The sequence below is a fragment of the Somniosus microcephalus genome, chromosome 5 (genome assembly GCF_052327205.1).
Source record: "Somniosus microcephalus isolate GS21.2 chromosome 5, FLI_Smic_1.0, whole genome shotgun sequence".
Classification (NCBI taxonomy): domain Eukaryota; kingdom Metazoa; phylum Chordata; class Chondrichthyes; order Squaliformes; family Somniosidae; genus Somniosus; species Somniosus microcephalus.
This window is the reverse complement of record NC_140991.1, coordinates 66,768,980-66,793,117: the sequence shown is the minus strand read 5'-3', so window position 1 is coordinate 66,793,117 and position 24,138 is coordinate 66,768,980. Positions and strand designations below refer to the sequence as shown.

General features: G+C 45.6%; 1 protein-coding gene across 4 annotated transcripts in view; it reads left to right on the top strand.

Moving 5' to 3' along the window:
* The window catches only part of myo3a (myosin IIIA), a 722,675-nt gene that overhangs the window by 509,487 nt on the left and 189,050 nt on the right, over positions 1-24,138 (top strand). For 3 of the 4 annotated variants that reach the window (XM_085987739.1, XM_085987738.1, XM_085987741.1), the window contains 3 exons: positions 5,293-5,394; positions 7,567-7,644; positions 23,619-23,824. In XM_085987739.1, coding sequence (XP_085843865.1) covers positions 5,293-5,394; positions 7,567-7,644; positions 23,619-23,824 — 386 coding nt within the window. The remainder of the gene's footprint in view (positions 1-5,292; positions 5,395-7,566; positions 7,645-23,618; positions 23,825-24,138) is intronic. The other variant, XM_085987740.1, reaches the window with a different exon arrangement.

Below are 24,138 nucleotides of genomic sequence, written 5' to 3'. Positions count from 1 at the left end.
TCAGAATCAGGGGAATTTATAATGGGGAACAAAGAAATGGCAGACAAATTAAATGCATACTTTGGTTCTGGCTTCACAAAGGAGGACACAAATAACCTCCCAGAGATGTCGGGGAACATAGGGTCTAATGAAAGGGAGGAACTGAATGGAATCAGGATTTGTAGGGAAATGGTGTTAGGGAAATTGACGGGATTGAAGGCCGATAAATCCCCAGGGCCTGATAATCTACATCCTAGGGTACTTAAGGAAGTGGCCCTAGAAATAGTAGATGCATTGCTGGTCATCTTCCAAAATTCTATAGACTCTGGCACAGTTCCCATGCATTGGAGGGTAGCTAATGTAACCCCACTATTTAAAAAAGGTGGTAGAGAGAAAACGGGGAATTACAGACCAGTAAGCCTGACATCGGTAGTGGGGAAAATGCTAGAGTCCATTATAAAAGATGTAATAGCAGAGCACTTGGAAAACAGTGACCGGATCGGACAAAGTCAACATGGATTTACAAAAGGTAAATCATGCTTGACTAATCTACTGGAATTTTTTGAGGATGTAACTGGTAAAATAGATAAGGAAGGACCAGTGGATGTGGTGTATTTGGACTTTCAGAAGGCTTTCGATAAGGTCTCGCATAAGAGATTGGCATGTAAAGTTAAGGCACATGGGATTGGGGGCAAGGTACTGACTTGGACAGAGAACTGGTTGGCAGACAGAAAGCAAAGAGTTGGAATAAACGGGTCTTTTTCCGAGTGGCAGGCAGTGACTAGTGGGGTACCGCAGAGATCGGTGCTAGGACCCCAGCTATTCACAATATATATTAATGATCTAGACGAGGGAACTAGATGTAATATCTCCATGTTTGCAGACAACAGAAAGCTGGGTGGGCGTGTGTGCTGTGAGGAGGATGCAGAGAAACTCCAGTATGATTTGGACAGGTTGGGTGATTGGGCAGATGCATGGCAGATGCAGTATAATGTGGATAAATACGAGGTTATCCACTTTGGTGACAAAAACAGGAAGGCAGATTATTATCTGAACGACAATAGATTGGGAGAAGGGGAAGTACGAGACATGGGTGTCCTTGTGCAACAGTCGCTGAATGTAAGCATGCAGGTGCAGCAGGCGGTTAAGAAGGCAAATGGTATGTTGGCCTTCATAGCGAGAGGATTTGAGTACAGGAGCAAGGATGTCTTGCTGCAGTTGTACAGGGCCTTGGTGAGACCACACCTTGAGTATTGTGTGCAGTTTTGGTCGCCTTATCTGAGGAAGGATGTTCTTGCCATGGAGGGAGTGCAACGAAGATTCACCAGACTGATACCTGGGATGGCAGAAATGACGTATGAGGAGAGATTAGGTCGATTGGGCTTATATTCGCTGGAGTTTAGAAGAATGAGAGGGGATCTCATTGAAACTTATAAAATTCTAACAGGACTAGACAGACTAGATGCAGGAAGGATGTTCCCGATGGTGGGTGAGTCCAGAACCAGGGGTCACAGTCTAAGGATAAGGGGTAAGCCATTTAGGACAGAGATGAGGAGGAATTTCTTCACCCAGAGAGTGGTGAACCTGTGGAATTCTCTACCACAGAAGGCAGTTGAGGCCAATTCATTAAATATATTCAAGAAGGAGTTAGATATATTTCTTAAGGCTAAAGGGATCAAGGTATATGGGGAGAAGGCAGGGACAGGGTACTGAATTTGGATGATCAGCCATGATCTCATTAAATGGCGGAGCAGGCTCAAGGGGCCGAATGGCCTACTCCTGCTCCTATCTTCTATGTTTCTATGACAATCCGGAAGTTACATGGTCACCATTACTGAGACTAGCGTTTTAATTCCAGATTTATTTAATTAATTGAATTTAAATTCCCCAGCTGCCGTGGTGGGTTATGCTGAACCTTTATAAATCACTGGTTAAGCCCCAGCTGGAATATTGTGTCCAATTCTGGGCACCACACTTTAGGATGAATGTTAAGGCCTCAGAGCTGGTGCAGAGGGATTTGCTAGAATGGTACCAGGAATGTGGGACTTCAGTTACGTGGAGAGACTGGAGGAGCTGGGGTTGTTCTCCTTCGAGGAGAGAAAGTTAAGGGGAAATTTAGTGAAGGTGTTCAAAATCAGGAAGGTTTTTGATAGAGTAAATAAGGAGAAATTGTTTCCAGTGGCAGAAGGGTCGGTAACCAGAAGACACAGATTTAAGATAATTGGCAAAAGAACCAGAGGTGAGATGAGGAGAATTTTTTGCTCCTGAGAAACAAATTTGTTTGTCATCAAGTATGATCACTAAAGTTAGTCTGGAAAATAATGTTTCGTGTAACGGAGTAGCAATGAAATAATTCCCAGACCAACTTTAAATCAAGCTAGCTCTGCATAGTGAGTCCTGAAAAGCCATAACATATACAATTGATATTTCTTAAATACCTGCCTGCCTTCCTCGAGGCTTAGGCCCAAAATTCTGAAGGTTTGGTAGGGTGTAAACCTTCTAAGATCTATCTGGGAGGAGGGGTTGAAATTTGGGACTTGGAGAGGAAACGCCAATTTTATGCCCCGTTTACGTTCTGCCCTAGATTCCGCTGGAAATGAGATACGCCCATAAGGTGCAGTCATACAAATAATTGGTTAGCACAGGATGACATGGGAAGGGATTCAGTTACCCGTCCCAGATGGAAATTCATCATCGCAGTCACACTGGGGAGAGACCATTCACCTGCCCCGTATGGCAGCACAGTGGCATAGTGGTTAGCACTGTTGCCTCACAGCGCCAGGGACCCGGGTTCGAATCCGGCCTCGGGCGACTGTCTGTGTGGAGTTTGCACATTCTCCCCGTGTTTGCGTGGGTTTTCTCCGGGTGCTCCGGTTTCCTCCCACAGTCCAAAGATGTGCGGGTTAGGTTGATTGGCTATGATAAATTGACCCTTAGTGTTAGGGGGATTAAATTCGTGGGGTTACAGGGATAGGGTGGGATATGTGTTGGTGTAGGGGTTACGGTGATCGGGTGGGATATGTGTCGGTGCAGGCTCGATGGGCCGAAATGGCCTCTATCTGCATTGTGGGGTTTCTGTGATTTCTGTGATTTTGACTTTGAGCGATAATATAAAATGTGTGTTATCAGCTCGGTCGCCTGTTAAACAGCTCTCCTGATTTTTTGCTGGAAATGAACGCAACTAGATAAATCCATAAAAAAGGCTGATGGTATTTTGGGTCTTATAAGTAGAGGCATAAAGTGGAAGATTAAAGATAATGATAATTTTTTTAGAAAACATCAGTTAGGTCACAGTTCGAGTACTGTGCAGGGTGGGTGATAACGGGACCTGGGTGTGCAGATGTAATTCGGTTACCATTTTAAAGTCACATGCTCTGTCCTTATGTCTATATTCCTATTTCCATATTTATAATGGAAACTGCCTACGTTAACTTGTCATGCTGTAATTACTCTCTCTCGCCAGTGGTAGCACTACAGCACCTTCACTGGGGCAGGGTTTAATTACCGAAGGTCACATCAGCAGATACCATTATAAATATGGACAGGATTTTATGATGGAAAAATTTGATAGGAAGTACGAGCAGATGTAAGATTTTTAATATATAGTAGTTAGAGTTGTGCAGCTGTCAAAGGTATTTGGGTAATAAATACATTTGTATCCAAATTACTGCTCAGGCTCCAATTCAATGTATTGCTTATCATAAGAACATAAATAGGAGCAGGAGTAGGCCATTCAGCCCTTCAAGCCTGATCCACTATTCAATAAGATCATGGCTGATCTTCTACCTCAACTCCACATTTCCACACTATCCCCATATCCCATGGTTCCCTTAGTATACAAAAATCTATCGATCTCTGTCTTGAATATACTCAATGGCTGAGCCTCCACAGCCCTCTGGGGTAGAGAATTCCAAAGATTCACAACCCTGTTAGTGAAGAAATTTCTCCTCATCTCAGTCCTAAATGGCCGACCCCTTATTCTAAGACTGTGACCCCCTACTTCTAAATCATGTCCTGATTTACCTTGATCACCAGTTATAGGCCCCACTCTCAGTGTTTTTACTGAACTGATATTAAATCAAACCACTCAAAAATGGATCTGAGAAGAGAAGGCAGGGGGACTTACTCTGACATATAGAAGGTATAAACATCCTGAAGGCTGAACCATAGGCATTGTCCTATCTATAACCAAAATTTGTCCACACTTGTTGGAAATCTATATGGAAAAATTCCAATGGTTCCATTTTTCTGCTGGAAACGGAACGGGGAAGGACTTCTGCCCAATGAATCAAGAACACCCGTTTCTGCCTGAACTTCTGGTCTGGCCACAAATTATATCTTCATGGTGAGCGCCTGCCCATGATGTGGATGGGGCTTGGGACTGCACTCTCATGTGTCCAGAATTTTGGAGCACCGATGCAGCAGCCTCCTAAAGTGGAGCAGAACTAGGAAGGAGAACATTATCAACTTTCAAGCTAAAGTGACTGAAGAATTTGGCAGTGCAGCATAAGTGAGCCAAATGGAATGACAGAGCTACAGAACTGCAAGGTTTTTGTGAAGCAGCAACAGAGGTTCTGCTCATGGCATGCATGCAAGGAAATCTGCCCTGTTTGTGATTCTGGGGCAGGCTCCCCATAGGAAGTTGCCACAAGGGTAAACCCTGTCCCCAGTACCTGTAGGGTGTGCATCCAAATGAGAAAGAAAGTGTCAGACTTGAAGGGAGCAGTGAAGGTAAGGCAGCCAAGACAATAGATGGGCTGCATGTGCATGTCACAAACTGTTTGCTCTCAACCTGTTACACCTGTACAGCTGCCCTGTACAAAGCATTCAGACAACCTAACAGCTCTTTCAATGCTTGACATGCATGGCCATACAAATGCACAGCACAAAGAGTAAATTGCTACTCTCGCTATTGTCACATTCACTTCTTAAAAGGCTCTTACACCAAAAAGCCTTGCAACACACTGGGAAGCAAGGTGGCCACTTGGGTGCCACAGTTCAAACTTACAACACATTTTTGTTTACAGGCCGACATTACAAAATAGCTTACAAGAGAGAGTATACTGGCAACAGAGGAGGGCCCACTGGACCTCATTGGCTGTGAGTGCATAGAATGAATGGCGCAAGGTGAAGCTGGACGCCTCCCCCAGCTGAGGGCTAGTCCTGTGCTTCTTTTGTTATGTCCTTCATACCCTACTCCCTCGCTCACTGTCAAGCGCAATAGCATGCTACACAGTACATAAGCCCTGATTGAAGGGGCATAATGCATGCAGTATGCTAACATTTCTTTCTCTTCCTCTTCTGTTTATCTAGACATGTCACCAGGAAAAGCGACAGCACCTAGAGCCATTCAAGAGGCCATCACCTCACAGCAGCCTGCGTCACTCATTCCACCTGTCACAAGCACCAGCGCAGGTACATCCACCCTAGGGGATTCAGACAGTGGCTTTAAGTAGGGCGAATTGGGTAAAGGACTGAACATCAGTGAGGAGGAGCAAGTTGAGGGAGGCAGTGGAAGAACAGGAACCTGCTGCTTGGAGGGCCAGCTCGTTCCTGCCTTAGCAGGATGTCAGAAGGCCTGCTTATCAAAGAAAATTGCTGTCTGAGCAGGGTGATATACTGGAATAACTTGAGTCTGATAAAATGGGGACTTCATTCCCATGCAAATTCCAGACCCCTCTCGCCTATTTCTCACTGGTGGATTCACGTGCACCAGCATAATTTTTACCTTTATGTTTCTGCTGTCTCCACCAGCCTTGCTGGCACTGGTGCTGAATAAGAAGTGCCATGCCAAGCAACTCAACTTGAAAGAATAAACAGTAACTATAGCTATCCCAGTGCAAACTACTAATTATTACAAGCATTAACGCATATCACATGCGCATATGTAAAAAAACCACGATGGCACACAATATTCTTGTGTGATGCTTCTTCTGTAATCATTTTATATACATCAACTTACATTTCTTTGGTGCTTATTACACAGATCGCGATGTCTCAGCGATGTTACCTTCCTCAAGAGGACACCAAGCAGGAGAGATAGAGGGAAGAGGTTCAGGAGGGTGTAAAAGAACGGTCAATGGGAAGGGTCTTAAAGAAGCTTTTGAAAATAGGGAGGCGGGTGGCAAGGTGGAGATGTTGAGGAAGGGAGTTGCAGAGGGTGGGAAAGGGGGCATAATGTATGGGAAGGAGCAGCTGCTGATGGTAGAGTAGAAGGGGCAAGGAACAATTGGAGAGCAGAGTCTGTGCAGAGAGATATGGCTGGAGGAATTTGCAGATGTATAGAGGGGCATGACAGTGGAGGGATTTGAAGGATGAAGACAAGAATCTTAAAGTCAATTCTCTGGGACATATATGGCACTAATATTTTTATCTAGATAATCAAAGGCAGCCTTGTCTGCATGAAAAGTGTGGAACTTTAAGGGAGTCACTTTCATGGTCCCATTTGTTGGAATTTTATATATAGCTTTTGAGATTTGGTCAACAAAAAATCGTGTGCCTTATTAGGCAGTTATTCCCATTAGAGGAAGGATATCTGCAGTCTTTATTTTTTACTTTAGTTTGTATAGTGCCTGGATAAATTTTCCCTGGCATGAGGGATATAGATTCAAAGCTAAGTTAGTCTTTAGTCAGATAGATCCACCATGATACCATGCTATTTAGCAGTATTGTCCAGTAAGTTGAATACAACAAGTAACTTGCACAGCTTCTCTGCGAAATATTGATGAGCATCTGTCTGGACAATGGAACCATAGTTTAGGAGATTGTTTATTCCTTTGCTCTGCAAGATTCTGTACATTATGTAGTAGAGTCATCATCCATGACTTAATTCCATATCCATTATCTCCCTATAACCATCTATGCAGTCTACCTCAAATATTCCAGTCAGAGTGGATTCAGAAACAATAAGAAATGAATGTGTCACTTGAACATTACAACCTATCAGCATAATTATAGAGCAGATTCCTTTCCTACTGAAGTAAACACAGACACCTATGTGCACTTGATGGCACCAAATACCCTTGGAAAGTCATCTACAACATGGAACTGTTGAGTAGATAACTGTTGCTGTTCTGCTTTTGGTAAGTGTCTGAACTGAGATGCATCAGTCACCTCCAATATGTAGTGGAAACTAGTAGACTGGCAGATCTCTGCGTAACCATAGCCTGCAAAAAAACAATAAGATAGAAGTTTGTAACAGTGGCAGGCTGCACAACTACAGGTAAAACAATCACAATGACATAGGCCAGTTCTGATTCTGACCCTGTCTCTTTGCCTGATGAAGCAAAATTGCCTCCGACACTGCAGTTCTGATAAGCCAAATAACTTGGGAGATATACTTTGTATCTGACTCATGCTATACTTTACCAGTGAGTGTTAGATGCTAGAGATGGTTATAAACATATGGAAGAATGTTCTATATCCAGAATTCGTTTCTTCAGCTTCATGAGTCATGCCCAAAAAGATTTTTTAAAGATAAACTGGTAACCATTATGTACATGATTTACCAAAACCTTCATACCTATAGGATGACCATCAAACTGTCTGCACCTGAGTAAAGTAAATACTGTTTTTTCCTTTTTGTAGGGTGACAGTGGAGAGTCTGCACATCATCTCAGAGAAACCACTAACAAGAGAACACAGACCGTTGCCTCTTACTTCAGGGTATGGCACATTGCTTCTTTTACTAGTCACTGCTTTTAACCCCTTTTTAGGACCCAACTCACCTCACACACCATTCTTTGACCGAATGGGCAAGCAACCTACATCCTGACTTTTACCAATGGCGCTGTTGAACTGGGCATTTCATTCTCCAATTGTTGTTGCTTCCTCGTGGGTAATGACGAGGGAGTATTAGCACCTCCACCTGACAGCATGGCCACAGGTCAGAGAGTCACCACATGGGAAAATGTGGGTATGAATGTGTAGCTTATCATTCCTTGGCACTACACATGGCTACACCATTTCACAATATCACCATTTACTCATTATTTTAAATGGTGTTCTTCTCTCTTCATTTTCCGCCATACTTATTTTCATTCAATTAGATGAATCTGATTTTACTTGCCTTCCTCTTTCAATTATTCTGCTGAGCAGAACGTTATCATGCAATGAATTGGGATTGTTTTTCTTTTTGAGTTCCATTGTTTTACAATGATTCCTAAATTCTGTTTCTTTTCATCTCCTGGCTAGTATTCATGGCTGGAATTTTGCCAGCGCTCAGGGGGCGGGTTTGGAGGTGGGACATCCGGCAAAATCGCAAAGATTGACAGTGGGTCGGAAACCCGCTGTCAACCCGCCTCCAATCAATCTTCCCAAGTGTCAGGTCCCTGATTTGTGCAGGGACCCAACACATAGCGGCGGGAAGAGGATTATAGCTACTTAACTGCTTGTTAACAGGCAGTTAACAGGTTTTTTCCAATTTTGACACTTCTACCGCAGGCTTCCCGATGTCCGGACACGATGCCAGGTAAGTGTGACGTGTTGTGAGTCTGCTGTAATGTTTATGCAGAAGTGGTGTGAACAGTGATTGTCAGTGTTTGCAGCACCTCAATGCTGTCAAGCACTGAAAAATCAACTGTCAAAAAAAATTGTGTGTGGTCCCTTTAAGAAAACCAGCAGATGACATGTCATCAAATGGCATCATCTGACACCGGCTTCCTCTTAATTGGCCAGCAGGCCCACAAGACGGGCTTAGCAAGGCCAATTGATGTAAAATTACATCTGTGGGCCGGATGTAGTTGGGGGCTGACCCGCTCCCAAGCCGCCTCAAAGCATAAAATTGCGGCCAATGTGTCTAGTGGAGATGTTGCCTTTTATAACAGGTGTTAAAGCTAATTCGACATCCTGATTTAGGACAGAAGTGTGTGTCTGAGGTTTTTATTCATCCCCGGTCAGTTTTTGTTATCTACTCTTTGCTTTGGGCCCTCCCTTTCCCACGCTGAGAGGCAGACAAGCTATTCCCTGGCTTTTGTCAAACCTCCTCTCAAACCATTAGGAGTTGCAGGAGAGCAGCATAGGCTGTTTCACTTTCAGTTTCTTTCCCTCTCCCTCTGAGAAAACACCTTGGGGTAACCTTCTGAGTATTATGACAGCAGGGAGGAATCTCGCCTGGTGCCTGCGCACATCAGAAAATTGTGGGCGTACTGCTGTCGTTTTCTCAGCTATTGAAATCAATGGAGGAAAATTGTGATCAAAGCCTAATGATGTGCTGATAGGCACTGGTGGCAGGTGTGGTTCCTCGTCACATGTACGTACATTAGGCTCTCATCTGTGCCTGGTATCTGACCTGCCGGAGATTCAGAACTCTGTTGTAGAATTTTGTACTCTGATGGTTCAAGGTAAACTCTTGCAATCTGAAAATAATAACTGTGAACAGCCACATTACTGGTCATGCAGAAACTTTGCTTTGCACTAACGATTCAGGAATAGTAAGTGGTTGAAATGCATTTGCACACTCAGCCAACCACTCGGAGTGTAGAAACTAGTAACTACATTTTGACAGTACAATCTTTCTCAGGTTCTGTTTCTAAGGTTTTAAATCTAAAATATGAGGGAGACTGCACTGCCTTAGTGTAACCATGATTTTACATTCAGACTGATGAAAAAGTTGTCAGTTAAAATAAGTTATCAATAGGGTTCAGCTGAACACACCAGTGTACATTGTTTTTGTATCTGTATGAGGTTATAAACCCAAGGTTCCTTTTGTGAGAATCTGCATGGTTCTGTTAGTCTGAGTTTCAGTTCATCTCTAATTACTCCTTTCAGAGTCACTAACTCTGTGCCTAATTGATGTTAATTGGTATAATCAGCCAGATGCACTGAGAACTCTCAAACTAACCCACACGCCAGAGCATCTGGTATTAAAGAGCTCACGATTCTGCCAGCATAATATTTCACTCTATCCAGAAACTCACGCTCCTTTCCATCACTTACTGCGGTTGTTTAAAGACTGGAATATTAAAACCCAACTTGCAAGAGCCCAGAGGTATCAATAGTGAAAGAGACTGGAAGCTCCAGATTCAGTGAAGATCTCACGAGCTTTGAACTTACACATATCAACAGCAATAACAACTTGCATTTATATAGCACCTTTAAGGTAAAAAAAAAATCCCCATCCCAAATGGAAATAGAATGGGGAATGGCTCCTGGGCCATGGAGGAGGAAGTTAGGAGGGTGACATGGTCAAAAAACAGGTTTTTAAAGTGAGAGAGAAGTGGAGGGGAGAAGGGTTTAGAGAGGCAGTTCCAGAGAGAAGGGCCAAAGTGGCTGATGGCTCTGCTACCAATGGTGGGGGTGAAGTGAGGAGTCTACAGGCCAACTTTTGGCTTTTAAAGTTGACATTCAACTTTTCAACTTATGTATCAACTTGTCGGCATTTTAGAAGAAAAATCCGATTTTGTTACTGGCATTGGATGTTGTCAGGACAACATCGCGGCTATTGTGCTGAAGACTTGTGCTCCAGAACTAGCCGCGCCTCTAGCCAAGCTGTTCCAGTACAGCTACAACACTGGCATCTATCCAACAATGTGGAAAACTGCCCAGATATGTCCTGTCCACAAAAAGCAGGACAAATCCAATCCGGCCAATTACCGCCCCATCAGTCTACTCTCAATCATCAGCAAAGCGATGGAAGGTGTCGTCGACAGTGCTATCAAGCACCACTTACTCACCAATAACCTGCTCACTGATGCCCAGTTTGGGTTCCGCCAAGACCACTCGGCTCCCAACCTCATTACAGCCTTAGTCCAAACATCGACAAAAGAGCTGAATTCCAGAGGTGAGGTGAGAGTGACTGCCCTTGACATCAAAGCAGCATTTGACCAAGTGTGGCATCAAGGAGCCCTAGTAAAACTGAAGTCAATGGGAATCGGGGGGGTGGGTGGTGGTGGGGTGGAACTCTCCGCTGGCTGGAGTCATGTCTAGCACAAAGGAAGATGGTTGTGGTGGTTGGAGGTCAATCATCACAGCCCCAGGACATCGCTGCAGGAGTTCCTCAGGGCAGTGTCCTAGGCCCAACCATCTTCAGCTGCTTCATCAATGACCTTCCCTCCAGCATAAGGTCAGAAGTGGGGATGTTCGCTGATGACTGCACAGTGTTCAGTGCCATTCGCAACTCCTCAGATAATGAAGCAGTCCATGGCCGCATGCAGCAAGACCTGGACGACATTCAGGCTTGGGCTGATAAGTGGCAGGTAACATTCGCACCACACAAGTGCCAGGCAATGATTATCTCCAACAAGCAAGCATCTAACCACCGCCCCTTGATATTCAACAGCATTAGCATCGCCGAATCCCCCACCACCAATATCCTGGGGATCACCATTGACAAGAAACTTAACTGGACCAGCCACATAAATACTGTGGCAACAAGAGCAGGTCAGAGGCTGGGTATTTTGCAGTGAATGTCACCCCTCCTGACTCCCAAAGTCTTTCCAACATCTACAAGGTACAAGTCAGGAGTGTGATGGAATACTCTCCACTTGCCTGGATGAATGCAGCTCCAACAACACTCAAGAAACTCGACACCATCCAAGACAAAGCAGCCTGCTTGACTGGCACCCCATCCACCACCTTAAACATTCACTCCCTTCACCACCGGCGTACTGTGGCTGCGCTGTGTACCATCTACAAGATGTACTGCAGCAACTCGCCAAGGCTTTTTCGGCAGCACCTCCCAAACCCACGGCCACTACCACCTAGAAGGACAAGGGCAGCATAGAGTCATAGAGTTATATAGCACAGAAAGAGGTCCTTCGGCCCATCGTATCTGCGCCAGCCATCAAGCCCTGTCTATTCTAATCCCATTTTCCAGCACTTGGTCCATAGCCTTTTTACTATGGCGTCTCAAGTGCTCATCTAAATGCTTCTTGAATGTTGTGAGGGTTCCTGCCTCTACCACCCTTTCAGGCAGTGAGTTCCAGATTCCAACCACCCTCTGGGTGAAAAAGTTTTTCCTCAAATCCCCTCTAAACCTCCTGCCCCTTACCTTGAAACTATGCCCCCTGGATATTGATCCCTCTACTAAGGGAAAAAGTTCCTTTCTATCTACCCTATCTATGCCCCTCATAATTTTGTACACCTCAATCAGGTCCCCCCTCAGCCTTCTCTGCTCTAAGGAAAACAACCCCAGCCTGTCCAGTCTCTCTTCATAGCTGAAGCACTCCAGCTCAGGTAACATCCTGGTGAATCTCCTCTGCACCCTCGCCAATGCAATCACATCTCCCCTATAGTGTGATGACCAGAACTGCACACAGTATTCCAGCTGTGGCCTAACTAACGTTTTGTACAACTCCATCATAACCTCCCTGCTCTTATATTCTATGCCTCTGCTAATGAAGGCAAGTATCCCGTATGCCTTTTTAACCACCTTATCTACCTGTCCTGCTGCCTTCAGGGATCTATGTACATGCACACTAAGGTCTCTCTGATCCTCTGTCCTTCCTAGGATCCTACCATTCATTGTGTATTCCCTTGCCTTGTTAGTCCTCCCAAAATGCATCACCTCACACTTTTCAGGGTTAAATTCCATTTGCCACTGTTCTGCCCATCTAACCATCTATATCATCCTGTAGCCTGAGGCTTCCCTTCTCGCTATTTACCACTCCACCAATTTTCGTGTCATCTGCGAACTTACTGATCATACCTCCTACATTCATTTCTAAATCATTAATGTACACTACAAACAGCAAAGGACCCAGCACCGATCCCTGTGGTACACCACTGGACACAGGCTTCCAGTCACAAAAACAACCTTCGATCATCACCCTCTGCCTCCTGCCACTAAGCCAATTTTGGATCCAATGTGCCAAATTGCCCTGGATCCCATGGGCTCTTACCTTCTTGACCAATCTCCCATGTGGGACTTTGTCAAAAGCCTTACTGAAGTCCATGTAGGCTACATCAACTGCACTACCCTCATCCACACACCTAGTCACCCCCTCGAAAAATTCAATCAAATTGGTCAGACATGATCTCCCACTGACAAAGCCATGCTGACTATCCCTGATTAATCCCTGCCTCTCCAAGTGGAGACTAATTCTGTCCCTCAGAATTTTTTCCAATAATTTCCCTACCACTGATGTTAGGCTCACTGGCCTGTAATTCCTTGGTTTTTCCCTACTACCCTTCTTGAATAATGGTACAATGTCAGCTGTTACCCAATCCTCTGGCACCTCCCCTGTGGCCAGAGAGGTTCTGAAAATGTGTGTCAGAGTCCCTGCAATCTCCTCCCTTGCCTCACACAGCAGCCTGAGATACATCCCATCAGGGCCTAGGGATTTATCCACTTTTAAGCCCGCTAAAACCGCTAGTACCTCCTCCCTCTCAATACTAATTTGTTCAAGTATATCACAATCTCCCTGCCTGACTTCTATGCCTACATCACCCTTCTCCATAGTAAACACAGATGCAAAATATTCATTTAAAACCTCACCTACATCTTCTGGCTCTGCACACAGATTGCCACTTTGGTCCCTAATGGACCCTACTCTTTCCCTGGTTATCCTCTTGCCCTTAATATACTTATAAAACACCTTGGGATTTTCCTTTATTTTGCCTGCCAGTGTTTTTTCATGCCCACTCTTCACTCTCCTAATTTCTTTAAGTACCCCTCTGCACTTTCTATACTCCTCTAGGGCTTCCACTGTTTTTAGTCCTTTGTATCTGCCAAAAGCCTCCCTTTTTTTCCTAATCCATTCTTGTATATCCCTTGACATCCAGGGTTCCCTGGGCTTGTTGGTCCCACCCTTGACCTTTACGGGAACATGTTGGCGTTGTACTCTATTTCCTTTCTGAAAGACTCCCATTGCTCTGATGTGGATTTTCCTACAAGTAGCTGATCCCAGTCCATTTTGGCCAGATCCCGCCTTATCATATTAAAATCGGCCTTCCCCCAATTTAGAACCGTTATTTCCGGTCCATCTTTGTCCTTTTCCATGACTACCTTAAATCTCACTGAATTATGGTCACTGTCACCAAAATGCTCTCCTACTGACACTTCTACCATTTGGCCGGCTACATTCCCTACAATTAGGTCCAGTACCACCCCCTCTCTTGTAGGACTTTCTACATGCTGGCTCATAAAGCTCTCCTGGATGCACTTTAAGAATTCCGCACCCTCTAAGCCTTTCACACTCTGACTATCCCAGTTAATATTGGGGAAGTTGAAATCCCCTACTATTATTACCCTATTATTTCTACAGTTCTCTGAGATTTGACTACATATCTGTTCCTCTATCTCCCCCTGACTGTTTGGGGACCTATAGTACACGCCCAGCAAAGTGCTTGCCCCCTTTTTGTTTGTAAGCTCTACCCATATAGAAACATAGAAACATAGAAGATAGGAGCAGGAGTACGCCATTCGGCCCCTCGAGCCTGTTCCGCCATTTAATGAGATCATGGCTGATCATCCAAATTCAGTACCCTGTCCCTGCTTTCTCCCCATATCCCTTGATCCCTTTAGCCACAAGAAATATATCTAACTCCTTCTTGAATATATTTAATGAATTGGCCTCAACTGCCTTCTGTGGAGGAGAATTCCACAGGTTCACCACTCTCTGGGTGAAGAAATTGTAGTGTATGTAACTGTTCTACCTTTAAGAGAACTATTGTATGTAACCATCCACCTTTAAGAGAACTATTTTAGGTGTGGCACTACTTTATCTTGGCTGCTGTATACTGTAATACCGACGGTGACCACACCGGTATATAAGTGCTGTGTCAGGATTTATTGGGCAGATTCGCCCTGACCTTCGAATAGTAAAGTCCTGTTAAAGTTACTCTTGTAGTCTGTGTATTAATTCGCCATAATACCTACAGACTTTACAGTGGCGACGAGTTCGATCTTACCCTGCGGCAACAATACTTCCGAAGCAGTTAACGAGCGTCGAGAAGAGGCACCCGCCCTCGTCGTTCTGCTGAGAGAAAACTCGAGTCTGCAGAGCAAGGAAGAAGGAAGAATTCAGACACGAAGCCTTCCATCAGCAACAGGCACTGATTGTCCCTTCTGCCACGGTGGTGAGTGAGCCGATCAGCACGAGAAGCAAGTCGGCCACGGTGACTGTGAGTAAAGGGAAAATAAAAAAATAAAAAATAAACGGTGGATAAGGGCGGTGAACTCGACCACGGTCGGGGGAAAGGAGCCGGACAGAAGTCGGGCCCAGAGGCGCTGAGACTGGGGCAGCGTGGAGCACGGAAGCCGCGGTACAAGCGGGCTGGGAGACGCAACGGCGTCGTGAGACAGCTAGACCGCGACCGGCGAAAAAGGCCGGGCAGCTACCGAGGCCACGAGGCGCTGCGACCGGGATCATAAGGCGCGGGAAGATATAAAAATAAATAAATCGCGGAGAACTCAGCCGCAGCCGGGGAGGAAAGCACCGGACTGCGAGAGGGCTGGGAGGCGCGATTGGAAGCCGCTGAGGGAGAGACAGAGCCCGAGCGAGCGGGAGAGACAGAGCCCGAGCGAGGGAGACTGAGCGAGATCCAGCCCAGCGGCTGAAACTGTTTGCCGTCAACGGGTTGTACCCAGCGCCGGTTGCCCTGCCGAGAAAAGGGAACAAGGAACGCACTGAAGCCGACGCGCAGGCTGCGAACCCCGAAAGCCAGCGGTCGTCGCCCGAGGGAAAAGCTTACCCCTCCCGCCAGGGGAAGAAACACGGGAAGCCGCCAGTAGGCGGGGAAGAAGACAGAAGCGGGAAACCGCCATTTTGAAAGTGGGCGGGGAAAGAAGACAAGCGCGGGAAACCGCCATTTTGAAAAAAAAAAAGTTAAAGAAATATTTCGTTGTTGTTTCTCAGGAAGAGTGTAAAGATGCCTAAGCGTAGTAACATCAACGGTTTCGATTCCGATGTGGAAGATTGGGCCACGTATGTAGAATGCATCGAGATATATTGTAAGGTCAATAAGATAGCAAATTATGACAAAGCTCTAACCTTACTAAACTCAATGGGTGCGAAGACATACAGGTTATTGAAGCATCTTCTATCACCGGCTAAACCGGCGGATCAGTCTTTCGCTAATATTGTTGCTGTCCTGAAGGATCATTTTAACCACGCACCGCTGATGTTAGCGGAACGATCTAAATTTTACGTGAGAACGCAACGAAAAGAGGAAAGCAACGCGGAGTACCTGGTTGAACTGTGTAGGCTAGCAAAATACTGTCAGTTTGGGGTAAATCTGACAGAGGCACTGAGAGACAAGTTCGTGTGCGGGATGTCGAAGGAAGGAACACAAAAACGACTGCTCGAAGAGAACAATCTTACACTTGATAAGGCTGTCCTTATTGCAGCATCGCACGAAGCCGCAGCGAGAGGCACGGCGGAAATGCAGCGGAAGACAGCGGTACTCAGTGTGGATCAAATGACTTCGGGTACAACGAAATGTTATCGTTGTGGGAAGACAACACACGACCAGAACCAATGCTGGTTTAAAAACCAGGAATGTAGAAAATGTGGCAAGCTTGGTCACATAGCTAAGGTATGCCGGTCAGGAAAGAAGACCAGCAATAATAAGTCACCGCAGAAGAAGTACAGAAAGGTACATAAGGTGACTGGGAAGAGTCCAGATGAACAGAATTCGGACTCAGACTCCAACAGCAAGGAACTGGGTAGTCTGAGGATTCACAATGTGAGTAAAGAAGCTGACCGACAAACTATCTGGGTCACACTACAGATTGCAAAAGTCCAAGTGAAGATGGAAGTGGACACCGGATCGGTGTTGACGGTCATGAATAAGCAAGATTACAAAAAGTTATTCAAACATATTCCCCTACGGGATACGGAGATAGTATTGCAGACATACACGGGGCACAAAGTATACCCCATCGGAAAGATAAAAGTCAAGGTGAGATACAAGGACAAAGATTACCAAGGGATGGACATGTATGTGCTGCCCAAGGGAGGTCCACCACTTCTGGGACGGGAGTGGATCAGGAAAATAAAGATAGACTGGCATTCACTAAACACAATGACGGTAGATTCCGGAAAGGAAGATGTCAAACCTGAACGGTTGTCCAGAATATTGGACGAAGCTAAAGAGGTATTCCAGCAAGGACTGGGAACACTGAGAGGAATTAAAGCAAAAATCAAGATTGCAGAACATGCAAGCCCAAAATTTTTCAAAGCCAGATCGGTACCTTACGCGATACGACCTGCTGTGGAGGCAGAACTGGAAGAGCTTGAACGTTCAGGGGTACTGTCTAAGGTGGACTGGAGTGAGTGGGCCACACCCATTGTTCCCGTCATGAAGTCTTCATCAAGTAACAAGCCAGGGGGACCGGGAAAGGTCCGCATCTGCGGAGACTTCAAGATCACAGTTAATCCAGTGCTTCACACGGTACAATACCCGCTTCCACGGATTGAGGATATCTTTGCTTCATTGTCTGGCGGGAAACACTTCACCAAGGTAGACCTGGCACAAGCATACCTACAAATGGAAGTCGAGGAAGAGTCGCGCCAGTATCTCACAATCAACACGCACAGAGGCTTGTATCGTTATAATAGACTGGTTTTTGGAGTAGCTTCGGCTCCAGCAATTTGGCAGAGGGCCATGGAGCAGGTCTTACAGGGTATTCCAAGCACGCAGTGTTACTTGGACGATATCCTGATTACGGGAGAAGACGAGGAGGAACACCTCACAAATTTGAAACTGGTGCTCACCAGGTTGAAGGAATATGGCCTTCGAGTTAATCGCCAGAAATGTGAGTTCTTCCAGAAACGGATCTCGTACTGCGGTCATGTCATTGACCAAGAGGGGCTGCACAAGTCACCTGACAAGATAGAAGCTGTCGTGAAGGCCCCCGCTCCGGAAAATGTATCACAGTTGAGATCGTTTCTGGGGTTGATTAATTATTACCACAAGTTTCTGCCAAATCTATCCACGGTGCTGCATCCGCTGAATGCTCTGTTGCGGAAAGAAGTACCATGGAAGTGGAGCGAGGACTGTAAGAAGGCCTTTCGCAGAAGCAAGGCGTTGATTACCTCTGAGGAAGTGTTGGCTCATTTCAACCCAACGTTACCTCTTCGTCTAGCTTGTGATGCTTCCCCTTACCAAATGGCTCGGAAAGGCCAGTCGCATTTGCGTCCCGATCATTGACCTCCGCTGAGCGAAATTATGCTCAGATAGATAGGGAGGCCCTCAGCCTTGTGTGGGGAGTAAAGAAATTCAATCATTACCTGCAGGGCAAGAAGTTCACATTACTGACAGACCACCAGCCGTTGGTGTCCATATTCAACCCTAACAAGGCCGTTTCCACTATGACAGCGCAAAGGCTACAGAGGTGGTCCGTGTTACTTGGGGCACACCAATATGACATCGAATACAAAAGGTCCAAACAGCATGGAAATGCTGATGGGTTATCGCGCCTACCGTTGCCAGTAATAGAAGAGGCGGCTACAGTGGACCCGGTAGAGATGTTCCACTCATCCATAGTGGAATGTCTACCAGTAACAAATTCGATGATCGAAAATGAAACAAGAAATGATCCGACTCTCTCACGAGTCTACGATTTAACAGTGGAGGGATGGCCAGCACATGGCGAACCAACGCTGCCCGCATTTTCGCAAAGAAAAGAACAGCTGTCAGTGTGCCGAGGAACCTTGATGTGTGGATCTAGAGTGGTGATTCCACCCAAACTTCAGCATAAGGTGCTAAAGGAGCTTCACGAGGGGCATCTGGGTGGAGTGAAAATGAAGAACCTAGCAAGAGCGTTTGTGTGGTGGCCAGGTATTGATGGAGACATCGAAGAAATAACCAAGAGCTGTCTAGGATGCCAGAAGGTCCAAAATGCGCCACCACAAGCTCCTCTGCATCCATGGGAGTGGCCCTCATCTCCTTGGCAAAGGGTACACGTCGACTTTGCTGGTCCATTTATGGACTCAATGTTTCTAATCGCGGTGGATGCACACTCCAAGTGGCCGGAGGTAATAAAGATGTCCTCCACCACCACGGAAAAAACCATCACAGTATTAAGGACCATATTTGCCAGGAATGGGCTGCCGGAACAGATCTGTTCTGATAATGGACCGCAATTTGTGTCCGAAGAATTCAGGAAGTTCTTAAAAAGGAATGGGGTCAAGCACTACACGTCAGCCCCATACCATCCCGCCACCAATGGATTAGCTGAAAGGTTTGTCCAGACCTTCAAGAAGGCCATAAAGGCCATGGGTAATGAAGACATCAACCTACAACATAAGGTAGATAACTTCTTGTTGGCGTACAGGAATGCAACACATGCGGTCACAAACCAAACTCCCGCCATGATGTTTTTCAATAGAAGACTAAGATGCCGGCTGGATTTGATTAAGCCAAACGTCAGAAGGGACGTAGAGAACCGGCAATTTCAGGGCATGAATGAAAGGACAACTAGATCCTTTCAGATAGGTCAACAAGTTTTGGCCCGGGACTACCGTACCGAGAAATGGCAGCCTGGAACTATTGGGAAAAGGCTAGGGCCGCTGATGTATACCGTGGACATTGGTGACAGCATAATAAGGCGCCATGTTGACCAGATCATAGGGTCATCCACAAAGGACCAACCTACTCCACAACCTTACACGGCTAATGTTGAAGCAGAGATTCCCAGAGCACTTACCTCCGATCTGGTAATACTGGAATCAGATGAACCTGACACTGTCCTTCAAGCCGAATCGACCTTGCCAGAAGAACCTACTACCCCGCCGAAAACTACTACACCACCGAGGCGTTATCCGGACAGAGTCAGGAAGCCTCCAGAGAGACTGAATCTGTGAACTGTTTTGCATAAGTTGTATATATGTTATGATGTTATGTTAATGGGGAATAAGTATGTTGTAAGCTAAAAAGGGAGGATTGTAGTGTATGTAACTGTTCTACCTTTAAGAGAACTATTGTATGTAACCGTCCACCTTTAAGAGAACTATTTTAGGTGTGGCACTACTTTATCTTGGCTGCTGTATACTGTAATACCGACGGTGACCACACCGGTATATAAGTGCTGTGTCAGGATTTATTGGGCAGATTCGCCCTGACCTTCGAATAGTAAAGTCCTGTTAAAGTTACTCTTGTAGTCTGTGTATTAATTCGCCATAATACCTACAGACTTTACAGAAATTCCTCCTCATCTCAGTCCTAAATGGCTTACCACTTATCCTTAGACTGTGACCCCTGGTTCTGGACTCCCCCACCATCGGGAAAATCTTTCCTGCATCTAGTCTCTCCAGTCCTATTAGAGTTTTATAAGTTTCAATGAGATCCCCCCTCATTCTTCTAAACTCTAGCGAATATAGAAACATAGAAACATAGAAACTAGGAGCAGGAGTAGGCCATTCGGCCCTTCGAGCCTGCTCCGCCATTCAACGAGATCATGGCTGATCATCCAAACCCAAGCACCCAGTCCCTACACTGACAGCCATCCCACCCAAGCCCTATCCCCGTAACCCTGTAACCCCACGTATTTAATCCCCCCTAACACTAAGGGGCCAATTTTTATCATGGCCAATCAACCTAACCCGCACATCTTTGGACTGTGGGAGGAAACCGGAGCACCCGGAGGAAACCCACGCAAACACGGGGAGAATGTGCAAACTCCACACAGACAGTCACCCGAGGCCGGATTTGAACCCGGGTCCCTGGCGCTGTGAGGCAACAGTGCTAACCACTATGCCACTGTGCTGCTATAAGCCTATATATATAAGCCTAATCGACCCAATCTCTCCTCATACGTCATTCCTGCCAACCCAGGTATCAGTCTGGTGAATCTTCGCTGCACTCCCTCCATGGCAAGTACATCCTTCCTCAGATAAGGCGACCAGAACTGCACACAATACTCAAGGTGTGGTCTCACCAAGGCCCTGTACAACTGCAGCAAGACATCCTTGCTCCTGTACTCAAATCCTCTCACTATGAAGGCCAACATACCATTTGCCTTCTTAACCGCCTGCTGCACCTGCATGCTTACCTTCAGCGACTGGTGCACAAGGACACCCAGGTCTCGTTGCACTTCCCCTTTTCCCAATCTATTGCCATTCAGATAATAATCTGTCTTCCTGTTTTTGCCACCGAAGTGGATAACCTCGCATTTATCCACATTATACTGCATCTGCCATGCATCTGCCCAATCACCCAACCTGTCCAAATCATACTGGAGTTTCTCTGCATCCTCCTCACAGCACACACACTCACCCAGCTTTGTGTCATTTGCAAACTTGGAGATATTACATCTAGTTCCCTCGTCTAGATCATTAATAGATATTGTGAATAGCTGGGGTCCTAGCACCGATCCCTGCGGTACCTCACTAGTCACTGCCTGCCACTCGGAACAAGACCCATTTATTCCAACTCTTTGCTTCCTGTCTGCCAACCGGTTCTCTATCCAAGTTAGTACCTTAACCCCAATCCCATGTGCTTTAACTTTGCACGCTAATCTCTTATGCGGGACGTTATCGAAAGCCTTCTGAAAGTCCAAATACACCACATCCACTGGTTCTCCCTTATCTATTCCACCAGTTACATCCTCAAAAAATTCCAGTAGATTAGTCAAGCATGATTTACCTTTTGTAAATCCATGTTGACTTTGTCCAATCCTGTCACTGTTTTCCAAGTGCTCTGCTATTACATCTTTTATAATGGACTCTAGCATTTTCCCCACTACTGATGTCAGGCTTACCGGTCTATAATTCCCCGTTTTCTCTCTACCACCTTTTTTAAATAGTGGGGTTACATTAGCTACCCTCCAATCCATGGGAACGGTGCCAGAGTCTATAGAATTTTGGAAGATGACCAGCAATGCATCTGCTATTTCTAGGGCCACTTCCTTAAGTACCCTAGGATGTAGATTATCAGGCCCTGGGGATTTATCGGCCTTCAATCCCGTCAATTTCCCTAACACCATTTCCTTACAAATACTGATTTCATTCAATTCCTCCCTCTCATTAGACCCTATGTTCCCCGACATCTCTGGGAGGTTATTTGTGTCCTCCTTTGTGAAGACAGAACCAAAGTATGTATTTAATTGGTCAGCCATTTCTTTGGTTCCCATTATAAATTCCCCTGATTCTGACTGCATTAGAGGAACCTGCTAAGATATCATCCCTCCTTACAGCAGTAATTGACTCCTTGATTAATATTGCGACACCCACCCCTTTCTCTTTTACACCCCCCGTGTCTCGCCTGAAGATTCTATACCCCAGAATATTGAGCTGCCAGTCCTGCCCCTCCCTCAACCATATCTCTGTGATAACAACAATATCATACTCCCATGTGTTCATCAATACCTTCAATTCATCTGCCTTACTCGCAAGACTCCTTGCATTAAAATAAATGCCATCCAGCTTTGCCATACTCCCTTGTGCTGTTACATATTAGGGAGGGTGCATGGGAACACCATCACCTCCAAGTCCCACTCCAAGTCACACACCATCCTGACTGGGAGTACATCCCCATTCCTTCATCGTCGCTGGGTCAAAATCCTGGAACTCCCTCCCTAACAGCACTGTGGGATTACCTTCACCACACATACAGCAGCAGTTCAAGAAGGCAGCTCACCACCATCTTCTCAAGGGCAACTAGGGATGGGCATAGCCAGCGACGTCTACATCCCATGAATGAATAAAAACTAAAATCATCACTGTTGCTAACTGTGCTTTAGTGTACTGCAGTAAAAGTGATGGAATGTTGCATTTACCTGCCGCATAGGTTATGCCAAACCCATATCTCACTGGGCTCTCAATCTAACTTCTCGTTTTCACATGTCATAGGTCTAGTTTTAGGGCCATTTTTGAGCTGTCAGCCTTTCGGGGCTGTGTCAGTATTTTTGAAGCGGTTTGTAAGCTTTTGCTAGTATTCCACTTCATAGAATCATAGAATTATAGTACAGTACAGAAGGAGGCCTCTCGGCCCATCGAGTCTACGCCAGCTCTTTCGAAGAGCAAGCCAGTTAGTTCCACTCCCCCACTCTTTCCCCATATCCCTACAATTTGGGCATATCGGGAGGGGGGTGCACACAATACTGGAGTCAAAGGACCGAAGTGTATGAGAAAGAATTAAAATTTCGGAGATGGTTTCAGAGGTAGAATGGGGTGAGTCCATGAATGGATTTGAAAATGAGGAGGAGAATTTTTAATTTAATAAGTTAGGGGACAGGGAGCCAATGTAGGTCAGTAAGGATAGGGGCGATGGGGGTGTGGGACTTATTGCAGGATAGGATACGGATGCTCAATTTGGGACACGTTAAAGTTTAGGGAGTTTATCATTAAAATTAACTTTAAATTAAAATAGCTAGAAAAAGTGAAACAAAACACCTCTAATTTGAAGAAGTGAATGCATTGTGTCCTGGGTGGCAGACATGACTCAGTGGTATCTCAGTCTTGCCTTTGAATCAGAAAGTTGTGGGTTCAAGCCCCACTCCAGGACTTGTGCACATAATCTAGGGTGATACTTCAGTGCTAGTACTGAGGGAGTGCTGCATTATCAGAGGTGCTATCTTTCAGTGAGATGTTAAACTGAGGCCCTATCTGCCCTCTTATTTGGATGTAAAAGATCCCATGACACTGTTCAAAGAGTTAAATAATCAAAAATGTCAATAAAATCTATTGTGAAACTTAAAATTTAAGCCTATTGCTTTGTAAACATCTAATTGTGACTGACGACTGTTTGAATTTCAGCATTCACTCATGGATCTCCTCTCCAAGATGGTGAGTGGTCTGCCTCATTTTGTTCGTTGCATAAAACCGAACAATGACCGCCAGGCCAAGAAATTTGATCAAGAAAAGGTGTTGGTACAGCTTCGTTACACGGGAGTTCTGGAAACGGCCCGTATCCGTAGACAAGGATATTCACACCGCATTCTCTTTGCAAATTTCATTAAAAGGTGAACAGTGGGACTCCTCAGTTGTCACTGTGTGATGTAAGCTTCAGTAGCATCAGGACATTGTTAAAACGCTGGCGGATGGAGGCTATTGTGCTAGCATAGGTGTGATTGGTATGCTTGACAGATGTATCTGTGTTTTATTCTTTGCAAAGCTTCATTTATTGCCTATTGTTAATTTTCCTTACAACACTAAGAGGCTCGCTTGGCCACTTCAGCAGATTTTCCTGATCCCATCCCAAAAGGATCGAGGTGGAACTTCTTCCAGCTGCCTCTACCTCCCCATGGCCCCGGCCCACTTTCCTGGGTCGAGTGTC